Source organism: Aptenodytes patagonicus, chromosome 2, assembly GCF_965638725.1.
Source record: "Aptenodytes patagonicus chromosome 2, bAptPat1.pri.cur, whole genome shotgun sequence".
NCBI classification, from domain to species: Eukaryota; Metazoa; Chordata; class Aves; order Sphenisciformes; family Spheniscidae; genus Aptenodytes; species Aptenodytes patagonicus.
The window spans coordinates 57,623,029-57,642,885 of record NC_134950.1 but is presented as its reverse complement, the minus strand read 5'-3'; the positions used below and the strand labels follow the sequence as shown (position 1 = coordinate 57,642,885).

The following is a 19,857-nucleotide window of genomic DNA, read 5'->3' as shown; positions in this document are numbered from 1 at the left end:
CAAAACCTGAAATAATGCAAGATGTGAATTTTTTCTCTAATCATTTATCTTAATAGAATGATTGCCAAACTTTTTTGATGTAGAAACGAGGATCATAAAGCCTCATATAATTGATGAATGAAGTGGGTAAGATGAGAGAGAATAATAATGGTTATTTGCTTATTTCTCTTCAAATATTTCAGTCCTATAGCTGCCCTACGATACTTAATTTAATTTTAAACAGTGGTGTATCAGACTTACACCACACAGTAAGGATAGTGTAAATTACCCTTTTCTCATCAAGTGATTGGCAGACTTATGTGTTGCATCAAAATGACTGACATACTTGTCTGTGGAACACCACTAACATGATCTCTGACAAATGGGAAACTGTTGAGGTCCATGTTCTGCTCATGAGACAGACATCAAGATTCTCATGTACAGATGGAATTAATAGGGGAGAAAAGTGGGACAAGGCAACAAATTCTCCTGTCTAGCTTTACCATTGGCAGGAGTCCGGCACTCTAGAGCTTTGGTTATGAAAGTTTCAGACTTGGCAGGTCTAAAACTATGTTTCCCTTCACAACTATGCAATCCCATCAGTTTCACAGTTACTACAAAAACATGGGTAATTGTAGGACATGATAGTTCCATAACACATGCAAAATCCTCATTTATATTCAACGTGTACTTCAAAAATAGTTGCCTGCTTTCATACTAGGTTAGAATAAGGTAATCCTATAGGAACTAGAGTACAGCTTTATTGTTAGTCGAGCAAACAGCTTAGTTACAGACTGGTATATTGAAATGAATCTGTCTTTGCATCAAGATCTAATACGTTGTCTATCTCATTTTATGTCTCTAGAGAAGTGCCACGTAGTGCCAGACGCCTGGCCTGCTACAAGGCATGTGGCTGTTACAAACACTGGAGTGACCTTTCAGAAAAGCATTCAGCAACTTTAAATTACAGATAACATTTCAATCCATGTACTATTTTCTTGTGTGCACAGTGTGCTATACCACTTACATACAAGATTTTTTTTCATGCTTATTGGGCAACTGCTTCACTCATGACTTGTATCTATCAAATTTATTTTCCACTTGTATGCAATTCAATGATTTTGTTTTATAAATTTAGCAATGTAGAAGGGATAGAAAGTTTTACATACAAATGATATACATCTATATTTTGTTCTCAGAACTACCAACAGTAACACTACTTGTTTAACAATACATCAAGGAACTTCACAGAGCCTACTGAAATCAAGGTGGGGCATGCACAGACTGTATGAGATAAACATGATGCAGGGAAATCTGTAGATACAAAATTTGACTCAGAAGAGGGAAAATAGGGAAGTACTGTTAATCAGAATATCAAAACAAACATAATATAGAATAAAATATAAATAATACAATTAAGCTCTATCACATTAATTGTAATAAGAACGCGAGTTCCACAGCAGATTTTAGAAGAGGCAGAGACAGTCTCAGGTGACTGACATTCACATTTCCTAATTTACATTGAAATGTATGTATGTGTGTATATATATATATAAAGTATTTACCAGATTTTAAAAGCGTATGTATTAAGTGTCAATATGCAGTCAATTTTTTTAAAAAATTATCTTCAACTTTTTTTATATCGGGAGAAATACCTCAGTTTCACACAAAATAGTTCTTAAAAGTAGCTGATACACAGCAGTAAGGTCAAAGAAGGATCTGTGAATCAAATACCTAGTTTCATATATTATACTTAGCCATGTATTAAACTGTTCTGGTATGTTCTGTCCTCCCCCAGCTGCATACCCTTGGCTGTACTGAATAAATTTATACAGGAAGCGGTTTCTTCTTGTTGTTCATTCTTTTAGTAAAGTACTACTGGTATTTGGGTGTTTTTTTGGTAACATGATAAAAAGATAATTTTCACATTTTTCCTGGTCACGGAATGGTAGTAAGAAGAATTAGGCTCAAGAACCACTTCTTACTGAACCGACCAGATTTTTTTTTTTTTTTTTTTTTTTTTTTTTACACAAGACAGCTTGGATCACCTTTCCTGGGTTTTTTTGTTTGTTTTGTTTTTAAATTGCAATTAAAAGTAGCATGAAATGAAGTTTTATCAGATAATCTCCTTTCAGTTTGTTTCCTTGTGCATTTGCCAGACTTGTAATTTAGTCAGTTTTGTTGCTCCTTCAAAGAACCTTAGAAAAAGTTGAAAGAATTTTCAGTGACAGATCAAAAGATGCAACTTTCATCTCTCTGTGATCATAAGCGGACTCTTTCAGTGAGTCACTTTACAGAACCACTGTTCTTATCATCTAGAATTACAATTTCGCTTTGCAGTAGTTAAAACCATGGTAAGTTAGATATTCTAATAGCTGTTGCTTTCTTCATTTTTTTAAAAAAAGTACTAGAACATACATCATTTTACTGAGATTAAAGTTACTTTATTATTTTCAGACAGTTGATCTTATATTACAAAAATCCTTAGAGGTCAGCTCGAACTCCAAAACCTGGGCCTTTGGGTGGTTCAGTCAGAGAAGTCAGGCCACCAGCTGGCTCACAAGAAAAACGTCCACTCCTGAAAAATAGAAGCGGTTTTATTCATTGCTGGTATTGTTATAACCTCAGATGCTGTTTAATCACTGGATAGAAGACAGTTACAAATCTGACTTAAGGCTGATGCCACTTTTCTTTTTTCTTTCATCCTTCCTAGTCATTCTTCAGAAATGTGTGATGCTATTCTGGAATCAAAAGGATGCCAAATTCAAGTCATGACATATTTTCGTAACTGAAATGCAAGATAGGACCACTGGTTTTCTTTTTTTTTTATTTATAGGTTGGCCAGACAAAAGTGATATTGATCCCAGTAATAGCAAAGGCAGTATCCAATTGTATCGGTCATATTTTTGTTGAAGATGCTTCCCTGTGTTTGGAAACTAACCATTTTAAAATTTTTGTTCTTATATTCAAAAAAAATCATTATAGAAACAATAGGAATAGGTAACACACCCAAGTCAAATTAATTCCTCCATTCACACAAACATCTATGTAGTTGGGCTAACAAAGAACAAAGGGAAATAATAGATAAGAAAAGTTCAGAAATAGTAACCCTTTCAAACTTGTGATCTTTCTGGTTTTTGTCAGAAATAAAAAAAAAACCCCAACCCAAACAACCAACAGGCATTTCTTGATTTACATGAAGTAAATCCAACAGGTGACATCATTCCCCTATTATGTACTAAGCCAAATCAGAATTGACATTTTCACATTTTATGCTCCTCTAGTCAGCCATCAAGAACATGAAAAATTCTCTTCTCAGTTCTTCCCAGTTCTTTTTGGCTTTGAATACATAGAAAGGCACTGAACACATGCCATTCTGTTCAGTAAATTAATTAATGCTTTTGAGCTGTAGGTTGTGAACTCAAACCACTGGAACAGGAACTTAGTTTCTCTAAAGGACCAGTCTTCAAGTAATTGGCCATTATTACGCAAATGTAGCATACCTCGGGCCAGGTTTGGGAACTTTGCCAGCCTTTAGCTCATCAATTATCTCTTCAATATCTTTGGGTGTCAAATCTTCCTGTTAAAAAAAAGAATCAGATCAGATCATTGACAAAACAGAAAAAGTTATGCAATTATGCTAATTGCAGCATTCAAAATTCATCAGATAGTGGCTCTCAGGTGTGATCCTAGCATAGGTAATTTTGATCCTTTCTATTAACACACATACTAGTTCAAAGAATTAGGAAAATTAAAAAGCCTACTGTCATTTTGATGTTAAAATTTATATTTTACTTATAGTTGCAGAAATTATGTTAAAACTAACAATGTTGATGCGGGTCATCTCTAACATGGGCTTATGTTTTTAGCTTCCTTGGTATATTAGTGAGCTGGATCTCTGCCTACCCACTATACACATGCCATTGCACATACTGCAAAATGGTGTCAGCTGTGACAAAAAAGTTGTGGGTACAGTTCAAGAGAACAGTTCTTAAAAAAATTAACCAGACTGTGATAACAAAATAAAATATTTTAAAAGTAAGGTTTTTTTAAAAAGCTGGATTCAGTCAATACATTAGTTCCTTTGGTCTGATGGCATCCAAGTAAGCCATAATTCAGAAGTCTAAAAGTTCAAAAATAGTGTTAAACCAGTCCATACTTTCCAACAGACTGCTTTAAAGTGCTTTTAAAAGCTTATAAAAAACCTATTTAAAAATTCCAGATTTATGGGCAGACCACTATCACAAAAATGCATCACCCCACTTGTATAAATCAAGACAGTAACTGAAAGGAAAAATACACGGATACACTGATACAGATGAAGCGTCCTAGGAAGAGATGCTCTAGGTTATAAGTTGTCCCTGCCAACAGGAATTTGAAGAAACTGACCAAAACTTCAGAATCTGAAACAAGTGAAAATACAGGTAACCCAGCAAAGAAGTTTAATCTTTCAAAAGGGAATGTAATACTTACATAGTAGTTGTCATTTATTTGTACCATCGGTGCATTTACACAAGCACCTAAACATTCCACTTCTATCAGCGTGAAGAGTTTATCAGGTGTTGTTTCCCCAACTTTTATACCTACACCAATAAGGAACACGAGGTTCAGCAATGGCTACTGAACAAGATTAATAAAGCATGAGTCTAAGTACTCCATAGTCTTCTCATTACTTTTATTTTGGCCTTAAAAACATTTGCAGAGTTAAATCCTCTTAAGTCCAAAATGTTTCCATTAAACAAAAGATTCTAATAAAATGTGAGGTCAGTCTTTGGATACATTTTTGAGACCTCATTTACAGGTTTACAGGCATGATTTATTGAAAAATAACCATGAAATGACAGTTCTAAGAAACAGAACAACTCAGGAACATTTTTCGTAATCAATACAATAGAATGGAAGAATAGGGAAAACATAGGTTTCATGTGCTGATACAAAAGGCGTTAATATACAGTGTTGAGTACTGAATTTCCAAATTAACCAAGATCCAAGCATTAACATTGTTAGCTACAAATTCATAAGCGACTTCTAAGTTTATACACAAAGGCTTATATCCTGAACAACTCCATACACATACTTAGCTTCCATGACACATTATTGTTCTAGTGATATAGATACAGACCTTCCCCAGAGGGCAGGTTAGCCAAAATAACACCTCAGTATCTTGACAAAATACTCCATGGAAGGAAGAATGCTGAAAAGTAGTTTTCCTCTACAGTTATTGGGGGGGGGGGGGGGGGGGGGAACGGAACTAACAGAAGTCTAAGTAAGGTCTATGTCTCAGTAAGAGCTACACTATCATCCTTAATGCTTTGTTTTCTCAAGCTAAGAGTTGCAGTTAAAACTAAGCTGTCTTTGCAGTAACAAACCAAGACAAATTTCTTCTAAATACGTCTTTTCCAGACAACAGACTATATGAAATGCAAGATAATAAGCAGCTGTTCTGCAGCCCTTACCACAGTGGTTCTTAGAAAATGTTAGCATAGCTTGCGACTTCATAGAAGGGGAAGAGTTGTTAGATGCCGATCTTAACCCCTCTTCTCCCCATAACCACCCAACAAGGAGGAAAAAAACCCAACCCCAACGCACACACAAAACCCATGGGTTCTCCTTACATAGAATCTTACATCTCTCATGATGCAGCACTCTCAATTGACTTTTTCCATGGAGAATTTGTAAATTACGTTAACATCATGTTTGCCATTCAGAGGGACCTTGACAGGCTAGAAAGGTGGGCCCATGTGAACCTCATGAGGTTCAACAAGGCCAAGTGCAAGGTCCTGCACCTGGGTTGGGGCTGGAGCACCTCTCCTATGAAGACAGGCTGAGAGAGTTGGGGTTGTTCAGCCTAGAGAAGGCGGCGGCTCCGGGGAGACCTTATAGTGGCCTTCCAGTACTTAAAGGGGGCCTACAGGAAAGATGGGAAGGGACTCTTTATCAGGGAGAGTAGTGATAGGACGAGGGGTAACGGTTTTAAACTGAAAGAGGAGAGATTTAAATTAGATACTAGGAAGAAATTCTTTACTGTGAGGGTGGTGAGACCCTGGAACATGTTGCCCAGAGAAGTTGTGGATGTCCCCTCCCCCTGGAAGTGTGCAAGGCCAGGTTGGACGGGGCTTTGAGCAACCTGATCTAGTGGAAGGTGTCCCTGCCCATGGCAGGGGGGTTGGAAGTAGATGATCTTTAAGGTTCCTTCCAACCCAAACCATTCTATAATTCTATCATCTTACTTAAGTAAGAAAACCCTCACAAACAACTTTCATATAGCATATATCTTAAAATTCTTATTTTGCATTAAAAAAAGTGCGATAGCATTCAGGGTCCTCTCCTATATATGGGATAGGGCTTACTTTCTCAGTCCAAGAGTCATATTAGAATAATGCATTTCCTGTCAAATTGCCTTTAAAACCACTTTAAGACCACTAAATGACACTCCAGACAATGGCCTTTTCTGCTCAACTGTACTGAAATCTTTAAAAATAAAGAATAAATGCCAAATCTGAAATTTGAAGTATTTAGTGCCTATTCTCCAATGATTTCACACTGTATTTTCAGGACTGTTGCTCCATCCCCACCATATGAAAAATTTTACTTCAGTATCATTAAACAAAGGTAAAAAAAATTACAAAAATTATATTACAAATTTGTGTCATACCAAGTTTCTTCTGAATGGCTTCTAAAATACTATCAGAGTCTCGCAGCATGCAAGGCGTGGTAGTGCAGACCTGAATATGGTATTTCCCAACAGGTTTGCGATTATACATTGTATAGAAGGTTGCTACTTCATACACTCTCATGGGAGGCATTTCTAAAATTTCAGCAACCTGTAACAAGGGGAAAACAGACACTATATTGAATTCTCGCAGGGCATTGGTAAAGGCATTTAACAAACCATTTCAATAAAGTCACCTGTCCTCCGTCTGCAGTAACCGATAAATAAGAGGGAGGGGATGGGTATGAAAGCACAGCTGTATTCAAGTGCCAAGAAAAGACACCTAAGTTACTCGGATTGGAGTCACCTTGCTCGAGCACAAACTCCACTAAGCCATGGATTAGCACAGCAAGGACCTCAAGTCAGTTCCCTCCAGCATCTAGCATCATACACAAGCAAGATGCAAGGAGTCAGCTGGGTTCCAGCTTTCATTGTCCGCTCCAGCTCATGCTGCACTTCTGCTCTTTTGCTCTATGAATGAACGAACTTGTACACATCTGCCCACACTAACCCACGTAAGCCTTTTGGTAAGGGAATACTTACAGGCTGGTACTACACTCACCTAATTCAGATACAGCAGGTCTGTCTCAGGTTCTGTGACACACCAGGGCTGGCCTTAGAAACGCCACTGCTATATCTGCAGATTGGCGTCACAGCTAATAGGCAGTGAAGCACGATCTCCATGGAGCCAGTTCCGGTATAAATATCCCTGACCTCATTAACCTGGAACCCTGGCAAACTGCTCAGGTTGAGAACTGGCTCCGTTTTCAAAAGCGTAACTGTTTTATGTTCCAGTCTCTATAGCAGGCAAATAACAAACCACAGAAAATACCTGTTCACTTAAAAATCTTAAGATCATTTTAAACATAATATCAATCCGAAACTTACAGCAAATAAACAAAAATACTTTTCCCATTCAGTATAAATGTCGATTTGAGGCTTTATGCTACACTGTAGAAACAGTAGCAGATGTAAGTTGCCCTTCTCTAAATGTGCACTTAACTCCTTCAGTAATTTCTGTAATGCTCACAATCCTCACTTAGCATATCTTGATTGAATTCAAAACTTTGCACTTTAAAACTGACGATATGCCAGATTGTAACACAAAATATGATAGATTTATTCATATGAATATAAACCAGAATTTTTTATTTCTTGGTATTTGATTACTGTCATGCAACCTATCACTGTGGAGCACTGTAGTTGCTTGCTTGCTTATTTTGAAACAATTTTAATAAATAATTTGATAAGTCTTCCAGGCACTTGCTGTGAGGCATTATAAAACACATACTACGCTAAACACTGCTTTGCAGATTAGCTCTAGGCTACAGGCCTAGAGATTAAGTACAATCCTGGCAATGTGTGTAGTGCCACTAATCTGAGAAGAGAAGAACCCCCACCATCGTTATCCTTTTTCTTTCCCCAAATTCAGTAGCGAACAAAATTGTTCAAGTTTCCGTTCCTACTGCCAGGATGATTCTGGGAAAAAAGCCTATCTAAATTATCATCTCATGTAATTTTTGTTTTGTTCTGTCTGTAGTTTCTAGCAACAGGCTAACATTATGTAAACAACAGAGCCCAGAGTTCCCTGGGTTAGTTTTCCCTTTTATTTTTTAAAATGTAGTCTCACAGGGAATTCTCACAATTCTGTGCCACATGTACGCTTTGATAAATAAATGCTAATATTCTAGTAAGATATTTAAAGAAAACAGTAAAGTTATGCTTGAAAGACAATTAAGTACTAAATACCTTGTTCATAGCCGATATGGGCAACCATCCATGCTGTCTTTGGGCCAAATCTAGTACTGCCATGACAGCTGCAGACTTGTGTCCCCCTGGATAGCTGTTTATGATTGCTTCTATTCGCTTTTTAAAAAGAAAGGGAAAAAAAAATAAGTACTGATCTAAAGACAAGGTCTGTGTATTTAACTTTTTTTGTCTGCGTACCTTTTGGTTTTCAGGTGTAAACTCAAATGGAGTATCTGGATTATTTTCAGGACTATCTCTGTGCTTCAGGAAAAGAAAAAGAAAGCATGTAAATAAAAATTATTCAGGACACATTTACTGTTGTAAAATATCTTCTCATTAGATAGTTACAGTTGAGTTGCTTGAATAAAACAGATATATTCCAGATAAAAATTTCATAGTACTCAATCATAAATGATTAAATATCTATGAGAAGGTTATCAAAAACATTGGTAATTATTTAATCACTCTTAAAAATGACGACTTATGCCTGTTATTTCCTATTCAAAAAAATTATTTCTTGAGGAATATGGTGGTGTTGTCAAAATACACATTTTTTAACACTGTTAATCCAGTTTGGCGATTATGTTCAAACTCATCACAGGTAGATTAAGAGTCCTCTGGTTAATACCTTAATAAACAACAAGGGACTAAAAAAACAGCCCACTTTTTCTTTTCCCATGAGACATTAACTATAAAAACTTTAAAATTCATCAAGAAGCTTGCTATATAACTAAAATATTTGCACATTCAAACACACATTATTAACCCATTTTAACATATTATTTTGATTTGTAATGGATTTCAACATTTTAATTTTAGATACAATTCTGAATCAGAGTGGAAGAAGCAGAATTTTGAATTAATATTTCCAAAATAAGGTATTTATGAAATTATTTTTAAGGTGGTTTTCTAGGGAAACATCAAATTGAAATTAGTTCTTCTATTTTCAGAAAATAGAAATTTGGAAGTCTTGAAGAAAGTGACATTTTCCTATAATAAAATCTTAGTTCTGGCAAAAATCCTTATCCACCAGAAAAACTTCCTGCACAAAATTTTCAGTTCTATCTAAGCAGCGCATTTATGGTATCCTTGAAATAATAGCTAAGTTTCATTCCAAACTTTATACAGTTTTCAAATTAAATGGAAAGTTTGGGGAAGAACGCAAGCTATACTTGAGGCTTGATGTTAAAAGTAATCCACAACCAGCTAATAATAAAAGCTTTAAAAGTATATTTAGGGCAAAGAAACCCACTCCATGGACTTTCGCTTTCATCATTTTCTCAAGTAACCTAGGGTGATTTTGCAGTTTCCACACTGTGTTATTAAGCAGCGAAGGATGTAATGAAAAATCTTAATAATGCAAGATACTTACATACTGAAAGACTGTCATCAGTGCAGAACTTAAAATATGTATGGTCCATAGCTATTCCTGGATTTAGAAATTTTAATATGGAAATATCGAAAGGCAAAATACTTGACTTCAATTACATCTGTTGGTCTAGCGAGAGATTCCCTTTGCTTATCCTGTCCATATCCTGGAGCAGACAGTACTACTGCCACCGTCAACTTGAGAGCATGTATCCCTACCACAGTTTCAAGTCAAATGTAAAAGTACAGTCAATATCTACTTCTCCGACAAGGATGACTTTCCCCTAATAACAAGAATTACAGAAAGATAACTGATTCCCTTTGAACACACTAATGTTTTATTAAGTATGAATTTATTGCTTATTGTGTGGTCTACAAGATAACATAAAACAACTTTTAGGAACACAATTGCCACTATTTTAGACTGACCCTTCCAGATAAAGGATTTGACTCCTCATATGTAGTGTTGATGAGGGTCTTCTACCAATTTTAAAGACAGTTCTCAAAAAGAGGCTAATGGAGGAAAAACTGATTGGAAATACTGTGCAACTTTTAATTTTTTTCCCTTTACAGACCTGTTCTACGTCTTAGCTGCACAGATCAAATCCATGATTCATAAGTGTTTCCAGAACTTAACTCTTCCTTCTCAAGTTTGCATGCCTGTTTTATTTCAGGCTGCTATTTTGCCTTCCATAGCTGTCTGATACAGTTACAACTGTACTTGATCGCAATTTCTTTTGCAAATAAGTATATTTGATTTATTAAAATCTCACTGTTTGTCTAGAACAGCTGTTCTTTTCAGTGTATCATCTCTAAACTGAGATCCTTAAATACCCTACCTGTGAAGAGGAATAATAGAAGACTTTATATCTGAAGCTACAGTTTGCCACACAGTCAGTTCCGTGCAGCAAGGCTCCAAGATACACTGTAAAGGCTACAGCACAGGTGAACACTAAATAACATCACGTCACCTTTTTTTGTTTTCCATTTTCCTAAACGGGCTTCATCTAATTCTGTGTTGTGGAGAGTTTGATAGTTTTCATTGAGAGCTTACAGAGTTCTAGGCCTACTGAGTTGTTCGGAATTTGTCAATCACACGTTCCCTAGTATTCCATTTGTCTGACGATGCACCATTTATCTGAGACTTACATGAGCTGATTTGCTCTTAAATGATATCAGTGCTTTTCTGCCTTTTTTTAGGACACAGATTCTGCAGAACAAGATCAGAATTAAGAACACAGTATTGGAAGAAATACTATGTTACATCACAGAGTGATTGAGGTTGCAAGGGACCTCTGGAGGTCACCTGGGCTGCCCAGGACTATGTCCAGATGACTTCTGAATATCTCCGAGGATGGTACCTCGGAGATATGCCCACAACCTCTCTGGGCAACCTGTGCCAATGCTTGGTCACCCTCACAGGGAGAAAGTGTTTCCTGATGTTCTCCGAGGCCATTGCCTCTGGTCCTGTCACTGGGCACCACTAAAAAGAGCCTGGGTCCGTCCTCTTTGCACCCTCCCTTTGGGTATTTATAGACATTGATAAGATCCCCCTTTCCCCAGCCTTCTCTTCTCTTAACAGTCCCAGCTCTCTCAGCCTTTCCTCATGTAAGAGATGCTCATAAAAAGAAACCTATATTAAGGCTTCCTCCATACACAAACTAAGTACAAACAATTACATCTGTACCAACTACAGTAATTTGTTGAAAAGCAAGATCACTCAACCCACACATTTTTTCCAATTCCCTTCCCGTGCTCCCCGATTTCCTGAAGTCTTACACAATATGTTTTTAGTCCATGCATAGCTTGACTGTATCACATTTGTATTGCAGCATTCAGCCTAACCTACTTGAAGTGTGAACAACTGCACTGTGAAGGCCTACCCAAACCACACTGTCCCCACAGATGATGGTACTCTCCCACAGAAGGTACTAAGGCTGCTGAATGTTCATCTTGCATTCTTTTTGCTACACCAACCTGGGCCATTTTATTATTCTTTTTCAGTGATCTAATCACCTTTCTTGACACAGAGAATTATGTTGTGGTGAATGGAGTTAAATCCAGTTGGCGGCCAGTCACGAGCAGTGTTCCCCAGCGCTCAGTACTGGGGCCGGTCTTGTTCAATATCTTTATCAATGATCTGGATGAGGGGATCGAGTGCACCCTCAGTAAGTTTGCAGACGACACCAAGTTGGGCGGGAGCGTTGATCTGCTCGAGGGTAGGAAGGCTCTGCAGAGGGACCTGGACAGGCTGGATCAATGGGCCAAGGCCAACTGTATGAGATTCAACAAGGCCAAGTGCCGGGTCCTGCACTTCAGCCACAACCACCCCATGCAGCGCTACAGGCTTGGGGAAGAGTGGCTGGAAAGCTGCCTGTCGGAAAAGGACCTGGGGGTGCTGGTCGACAGCCGGCTGAACATGAGCCGGCAGTGTGCCCAGGCGGCCAAGAAGGCCAATGGCATCCTGGCCTGTATCAGAACTAGTGTGGCCAGCAGGAGTAGGGAAGTGATCGTGCCCCTGTACTCGGCACTGGTGAGGCCGCACCTCGAATACCGTGTTCAGTTTTGGGCCCCTCACTACAAGAAGGACGTTGAGGTGCTGGAGCGTGTCCAGAGAAGGGCAACGAGGCTGGTGAAGGGTCTGGAGAACAAGTCTTCTGAGGAGCGGCTGAGGGAACTGGGGTTGTTTAGCCTGGAGAAAAGGAGGCTGAGGGGAGACCTCATCGCTCTCTACAACTACCTGAAAGGAGGTTGTAGCGAGGTGGGTGTCGGTCTCTTCTCCCAAGTAACTAACGATAGGACGAGAGGAAATGGCCTCAAGTTGTGCCAGGGGAGGTTTAGATTGGACGTGAGGAAAAATGTCTTTACTGAAAGAGTGGTTAAACATTGGACCAGGCTGCCCAGGGAAGTGGTTGAGTCCCCATCCCTGGAGGTATTTAAAAGACGTGTAGATGAGGCGCTTAGGGACATGGTTTAGTGGGCATGGTGGTGTTGGGTTGACGGTTGGACCCGATGATCTTAGAGGTCTTTTCCAACCTTAATGATTCTATGATTCTATGATTAAAGAGTGCTGAAGAATTGTACTAGAATAACTAGAATAATTTAGCTTTCATGTATACTGCAAAAAAGTTGGCCTGAAACTTGACCTGTGCCCTGTGGTAAACACCAGTTCAGAACACTGTAAACCAAAATGAGAGAACTGTGTGGTCTGCAGGGGAAAAGATGTTTAGAGCAACAACCTGCTAAGAGTCTGTATCAAATCAGCAATGAAAAGAAATATATTACTTTTCCTCCAAGGGGAAAGTACCCTACCTTGACTATTCCAGCAGAACTCAGGATGTAACCTCTCTTAAATTAAGAGTGGTGAAAGTGCTCTCAGACCCAAGTATTTCACTGACCATCTTCACAAGTAACTAAAAATATAACATAGCGATTATCTAACCTTCTGTACTGAACCCCTGTGCAGCCCTATGACAAAGCCCACATCAGGGCAGTTGATGGATTAAGGAAACTCAGTCCATGTGTTGAAAACCACAAAGTAGAGTGAAGTTTTAGCTGTTAAGGAGGCTAAAGACAGGTAAAAGTCAAAGACAGAGAAAGCATGTTTAAAGAAAGGTAACTATTGTAAATAAAAGTATCTTTGAAATTAGGCCTTCCCTAGCCATCAGAAATATGGTAGATTTGGAGCAGCTCTCTTATGTTACTACGGGCCAATGATCTACCTAGTTTTAAACTTGATGTACTCTTTCTGGAAGTGTGATCTAGCTGCCTGTGATGGCACCAAACTGAGTTTTATGGTTGAGAGAAAGTATCTTCTTGGCTGTTTCAGAACAAAAAGGAGTTTCAGTAGAAGTTCTCTTATTTCTGTATATTTCTGATAACATGTAAGGAAAAAACTTGAGTGAAAAAAGTTTGCAAAGGGATGTATTGGCATGCAAATCAGAACTGCCTTTTAACACTAAATTTTATGACAACCAGGTCCCCTGCTAAGCCTGTCCTCTGCTGTTACAAAACAAATATGCTGTATGCATTTCCATTCCTCACATATAGATTTCATACATGGAAAGTACTACAGGAAGCACCAATATGCTTTGCAAAACAGAATCAAGACACTTGTGTGTAAACTGACATACAAAGAGGACCAGCACAACAGGGTAGAGTTACTCCCAGGTAAGCCCACTATTCCTCCACAAGCAGTTTTTAACAACCTTTGACACTTCATCTGCTTGTAATATTTCAGAAAACTAAGACTTTTTTTAAATGTTGGGTTTTTTCCTCTAGAGAAATCTGGGGGAAAGAGAGTCCCATTTTCTGATTGTATACAAACATCTAATGTTGATTAAAGTAATGCCTTCAGCTCAAATCAGCAGGACAAATTTCCCTTTAATTTTGCTGTGTTAAATAACATCTGAAATTTGCTCTGAAGGTTTTAGTTGTAGTGAGGACAAACAATTACACACACACACAATGACATCCAACTGTCTTCTTCCCATAGCCTTTTACTTCATGGAAGAACAAATATTACGCTATTAAAAAAAACCCATCCAAAAAACCACACACATAAAACAAACCCCCACAGAAACAATTTCCTACACTCTTCTAGCAAAAATTCTGTTGCAGAATAAAAATAAAAAGTCAATTATGCTATTAAATAAACAGCTGCAAATCACAAGTAGCTAACTACAACACACTACTATACTTTTCTACTTCCCTTTCTCTATTTTCAGGCTCCTCCCTCCAGCAAATTAATTTAAACAGTTACATAAATCTTGAAAAACACCTGGAGAATTTACAAAGCTATCTAGCTTCATATGCCAGGCACCAACATCCATTAGGGTGCCAAAGACACCTTTTGCCTGTCTTCACCAACCTCAAACTACACTTGAAGTTTCCCAAGTTGTCAGCCTGAACTGTTTCCTCTATTCCTTGAATACAGTTCTCGCTCTATAAATCATCAATGCCCACTCAGGTTTCTGGAAAAGTATACGAAGCATGTACTGTAATCCCATTAACTTCATCTTGTGAGCAAAGCTGTAGAGACAGCTGCAGAAAGGCAACAACAACAACAATCTGTCCGAAAATGCTGAGCACCTGCTTTCAACAAAGCAGTCAATTCTCCAGTAAAGTGCTGATTTCTACCAAATGTTGGAAAAATGCCAAGTCATTCAGCTGTTAAACAGCAGACTAGCTAAAGCTCTGAATGGAGCAGAATGGGACAGAATACACTTCTCAGAGATGCTTCAGGTTCTCTTCAGAGGTAGACAGACAACGCATCTGCTTTACACATTTAAATTTGAGGGCTTTTTCTTTTTTGCAATCACTATTACTATTTATACATATTATGATAATGCCTAATGACATCAATTATAAATCATTATGCAACATGCTATATCACATATAATATGGACAAGAACTGCACTTTTCAACTCCTAGTAAAAAGGGCTAGACCTGGACCTAAGGGTAATTCTGTGGCAAATTTTAGAAACCAAGAAATTGTGCCCGCAAAAAGTTTCATGAGCTTCAATTAAACTCAATTAACTCCAATAAAAAAAAGGAAACAAGAACTGTTTTATAATGAAATAAAGTTTAAGCAAAGCCTCATCTGCAATCACACACAAATGCTGGTAATATCACCGTTATTATTAAGAGTTTTCACTATATAAGGAAAGAAACTCAAGGCCAAAACCTAAAATAAAACCTTTTAATACTCCATCGCAACTCTAAGAAAAAGTTCTACTGAAAAAACGCTTCTTTGTAAATGCCAGCAGGCTTCTATGGCAAAGTTCTGCCCATCAGAAGCTTTTAGGCAGATTAAAAAAAGCACATGCCAAACTCTTCTTACACATCCCCCTTACAGTAAGGTAGAAAATTACTTACCACAAATAAGGCTCCTCCACTGGCACTGCACGCTGCTGTTCTATGTAAGTATCGGATTTGTCTTATCTACAAACAAAATAAAGTAGATAGTATTAATAGTTAATAATTTACATACTGCTAGTGGCTGCTTTCAGAACCAGCTTGATTTCTATTCTAATTGTAATTAATTCCACTGTCATCACTAGTAATTTAAATTAAGTCAAGAAGAGACTATTCAGGGCTCTCCTGTACAATTAGGAGAGCAAATCTCTTAACTCACCTTGACCATTTCAGACAATGTAGAAGTTAAAGGATTTAACTTCAAACAGATAATACTCTGCCACAACTTAATTTAAATGCCCAGAATACAAATTCTCATCAAACATTTCATGAAGTATTTTCCAATTTGTTACTTTATATCATATGTGCTTTAAATTTAAAGTTTGCAGAAACTACCATTACTACTGAGGCTCTTCTCTAGTAAGCATTTACATGCTTCGTCAGCTTTTGTCTAACTGAACAGTGAGATCAGGCATAAGAGGACAAACGTAAAGTAAACACAAACCTGAAATATCAACAGAACACAGAGCCACATGCAAGTTGTGTTCAGCTATTCTCTGCACTCTCTGTCTGGATCCGTCATGTCAAAACAGATCAAGTTTTCTAGATTCTGGCCAGTATTACTGAGATAATTTGATAATATTATCTTGTCATAAGTAATCACTCTATAACAAATTTAATTTTATATTAATATCATATCTATTTTTATATTGAATTCTAGCTCAATTTTGAGATTTCTTAAAGTATAGCATATAAAGAAAAAATCCCTCCTTAACTACTTAATTTTTGTTACCGTATAAAATTCGTGGGACTTCAGATGGATCAGCATCAAACTAGCAAAAATACAGTCACAGGGACAGATCTGAAATCCAAGCCTAAGTACCAGGGAACTACAGTCCCTGCTCTTCTGTAAGAGCAACCTGATCAGCTCAAGCTTTTCAGCAGCAGATCACATAGTTTCACCTGCGGCGTAGTTTCACACGATGGCTGCAGTCTTTCCCTGTCATATGATCAGTCCTTCCAGGAAGCACTGGATTTACTACACAGTTATGTGTATTATGTTGTATGCATCCATTTCCTCTTTGCTCTCCACTTCTGGCTCATCTGAAAGCAGCAGCCAGGAAAGCAATTCATCTGCCATTCTGTGTCTGAGGCCAAAATGAACTCTGGGATACATGGATAACTCTGCAGACTGCAAATCGTTCCCGAGTGCCACTTTTTCCAGGAGACTCTCAGTCTATTGTCTTTATCAATTGGCATGAAGCACATCAAATGAACTGCACTGGCACGCGAATTTGAGTGCTCTTGGTGAGCCAGATAGTGTATAAAATTCAGGCAAAAGACTTAAAGTGTAAGTAGAGCATGCAAATACAACGGAAATTCTGCAGACAATACTGAAAGGAGCATATAAATGCTCTGGTGATGCTCTGGTATAAATCATACTAAATGCTAAGTAAACACAGCACATACACAGTGCTCCTTCAAAACGAAGCACTTCAGACGAAAACCCTTTAAACCCTTTATTCTATCCAAAGACATTGTTCTGTTTTCAAGAACCACACCTGTAAATTCCAGACCTGCAGAAGAAACAGGATGAGCCCCCGTTTTTTGCACAGGCCTAAAGGATTTCAATCGGTGTGAAGAGTTGACTCAGGACTGAAAAACAAGTTAAGGGGCTTCCTTCCAATGGTTACTCTTACGTACATAGGCAAGTCGGAAATTCTATTTCCGCTTGGGAAACTTCCCAGCAACCTACAACAAGCGCCAAGCAGTTACTGCTGGAGCCTTTTTCACCTGATGCGGGCAGTGCAACTCTAGAGCCGGTCAGGTAACTCTGGCAAGCCCCGAGGGCGAGGGAGACACCCGGCAGCGACGCCCTTCCACCAGCTGCGCCGGGCCCTTCTTCCCCGAGGCAGTGCCCCGCCGCGGGCCCCGGCCGGCCGGCCGCCCACTGCGAGGGCAGCACCGACCTCCTACCCCCCGTCCCCGCCGCGGCCTGCCTCCCTCCTCTCCCGCGGCCTCCTCCAGCCGAGCGGGCGCCCTGCCCCGGCCGGCGGGGACAAACGTGTCGCCGCGGCAGCCTCCCCCTTACCGAGCGTGCGGCCGCGGCCCGCAGAGGAGCGGACAAGAACATGGCGCCGGCTGCCGAAGCGGCGACCCCCGCCCCCCCTTCCCTCTCCTTGAGGCCTCCGCTCGCCCTCCGCGCAGCGGCAAGGAGACCCGCCCCGCGCATGCGCCGGCGACGCCCGGCTGCGCGCGCGCACCCGCGCCCGCGAGCCGGACGCCTCAGCGGGAGCGCGCCGGCTGAGCTCGCGCGCGTCCTGGCGCGCGGCGGCCGTTGGCGGTTGGCCGTTAGCGGGTGGCGGTTTGTGCCTTCCCTTGACGTGGCCGCTCATCCAAAAGGGGTGGTTGCCGCTCACTTTATTCCGCTAGCAGGTATCATGACTGCCTGTTTTGGAAGGAGAAGTTATCCAGACTGTCCCTCCTGCAGATGATCAATTCCTGTCCTGTCCGACGTGGAAGGTTTGTGTCAAATACGGGAAGAAAACCACAAGATCTGTGTGAGAATTTGCAGTGAATTTTAACCTTTTGCGACATACATTGTGAAAAACAAATCCCTTTGGAGGCAAGTGTCTGAAATAAATAGGGGAAAATTGCAGAAACTGGTGAGGTTTTTTTGGTCCTCCATTCTTCTCCTTTCTACCCAGTTTTGTTGGTTTGAGGTGTTTAATATTTGAGCTGCTTGCATCTATGTTTTGACCTCCCTTGATCAGAAAAATAGGACTAAACATTTGAGGAATGCAAATGTATCTTTTTCACTGTAAAATAAATTCACATTTTCAAATAACAACGAAGAAGGAAGTATTTTATACCAATGAGTACTCAGCATTGCAGATTCGCAAAGCACCAGCTGATGTTCCAACATCTCTTACCATATCCTCCTTCTCTCTGAGGGGGAATCCCCTGCACTCCCCACACTCTCGTCTACCTTGGCTTTCAGTGATGCAGCCTTATTAAATTAATGCAGTGCACAGTGAAAATCTATCCACGTATATTTTACTTTTGCAAGAATTGTGGTGATCTGCTAGTTGATGCTGTGAGTATCAAGTACTTTTAGTAAACACATGATAAAACAGAAATTCAGCCTTCCTTACAGTGTTTTCCTTCATCCAAAATGTTACCTTATTTTTCATCTGCTTATTTGTGTTGAAAGACCCTTTTTTACTTCATATAAACATTCAAAAGGCGGGATTAACTACACTAGAGCAAACTGAATTTTATTAAAAAGATTTCATGACTGCGTTACAGATTTGTACTGATAAAATGATCCATCAGGGCACTTGCCGGGACAAAAGGCCGGGTTAGGCAGAACCACAGTGGCTCTGCCTGTATAGTTGGACCTGGAGGGCTCCTGTAAGGAAACCTGTGTGTATGGCGAGACAAAAGCCCCACTACATCTCAACAGATAGCTCTAGACAAAGCCCAAAATGCTAAGCAATGCACATATTGGAACATTTAAGATACTTTATTACTCTTTCAGCTAATTGCATTTATACATACTAACAGATAAACATGAATATGTGTATATTTGCATGTATATATTTGGCAACTGTTACTGTAATTAATGTCCTTTTACTAGAATACTTTTCATTTGCACAAATCAGGTAGGATGTGGTGCTAGCTCTCTGGTTAGAGAGCCTTTTGCATTTGGGTTTACTGCAGTCAGTGCTTGTTTTCCTGCTCCTTATTCTTCATTTCCTCAATGCTGAGAGCTACTATCAGCATTTGTAATTTAAGTGCTGCTACCAGTATTTGATATTTTCATTGATTTGTTTTCACTAATTATTTAGTTGCTTATAAACCTCACTTCTGTACTTCTATACTACTCTGAGATGAATTCTTAAAACACTTAAGACTGCCTAAAGCAGAGCAAGTATAATGGTGCAGCGATGTTCAAGCACAAATTACAGATTCCATTGCTAAGCCAAATTTTTATATCCTGTTGAGAATCTGCCCTAGGCATACGGTCTAAGAATAGCAAAGGCCATGTATGATTAGAGTCAGGGACTGTTCCTGTGCAGATAAATTAATAAACGTTCATTTGCATACTATAAAATATATAATCATGGTAA

The 19,857-nt window shown here is 39.2% G+C and overlaps 1 protein-coding gene across 1 annotated transcript; it reads right to left on the bottom strand.

Moving 5' to 3' along the window:
- Window positions 1-720: 720 nt before the first annotated feature.
- On the bottom strand, window positions 721-17,915 carry NDUFV2 (NADH:ubiquinone oxidoreductase core subunit V2). The gene is made up of 8 exons (XM_076329960.1): window positions 17,817-17,915; window positions 15,686-15,751; window positions 8,639-8,701; window positions 8,441-8,557; window positions 6,635-6,803; window positions 4,453-4,562; window positions 3,483-3,559; window positions 721-2,557 (listed from the first exon to the last, which is right to left on the bottom strand). Exons 1-8 carry the CDS (start codon window positions 17,856-17,858, stop codon window positions 2,464-2,466), a joined length of 738 nt encoding a protein of 245 aa, XP_076186075.1. The 5' UTR covers window positions 17,859-17,915; the 3' UTR covers window positions 721-2,463.
- Window positions 17,916-19,857: the final 1,942 nt, after the last annotated feature.

Coding starts and splice junctions, on each gene's coding strand:
- NDUFV2 (XM_076329960.1), bottom strand. CDS start 17,858: ATGTTCTTGTCCGCTCCTCTGCGGGCCGCGGCCGCACGCTCG. Junction 8,702..15,685: donor GTGGAGGAGCCTTATTTGTG/GTAAGTAATTTT, acceptor CTTTTCCTGAAG/CACAGAGATAGTCCTGAAAA. Junction 3,560..4,452: donor AAATAAATGACAACTACTAT/GTAAGTATTACA, acceptor TTTTTTTAACAG/GAAGATTTGACACCCAAAGA.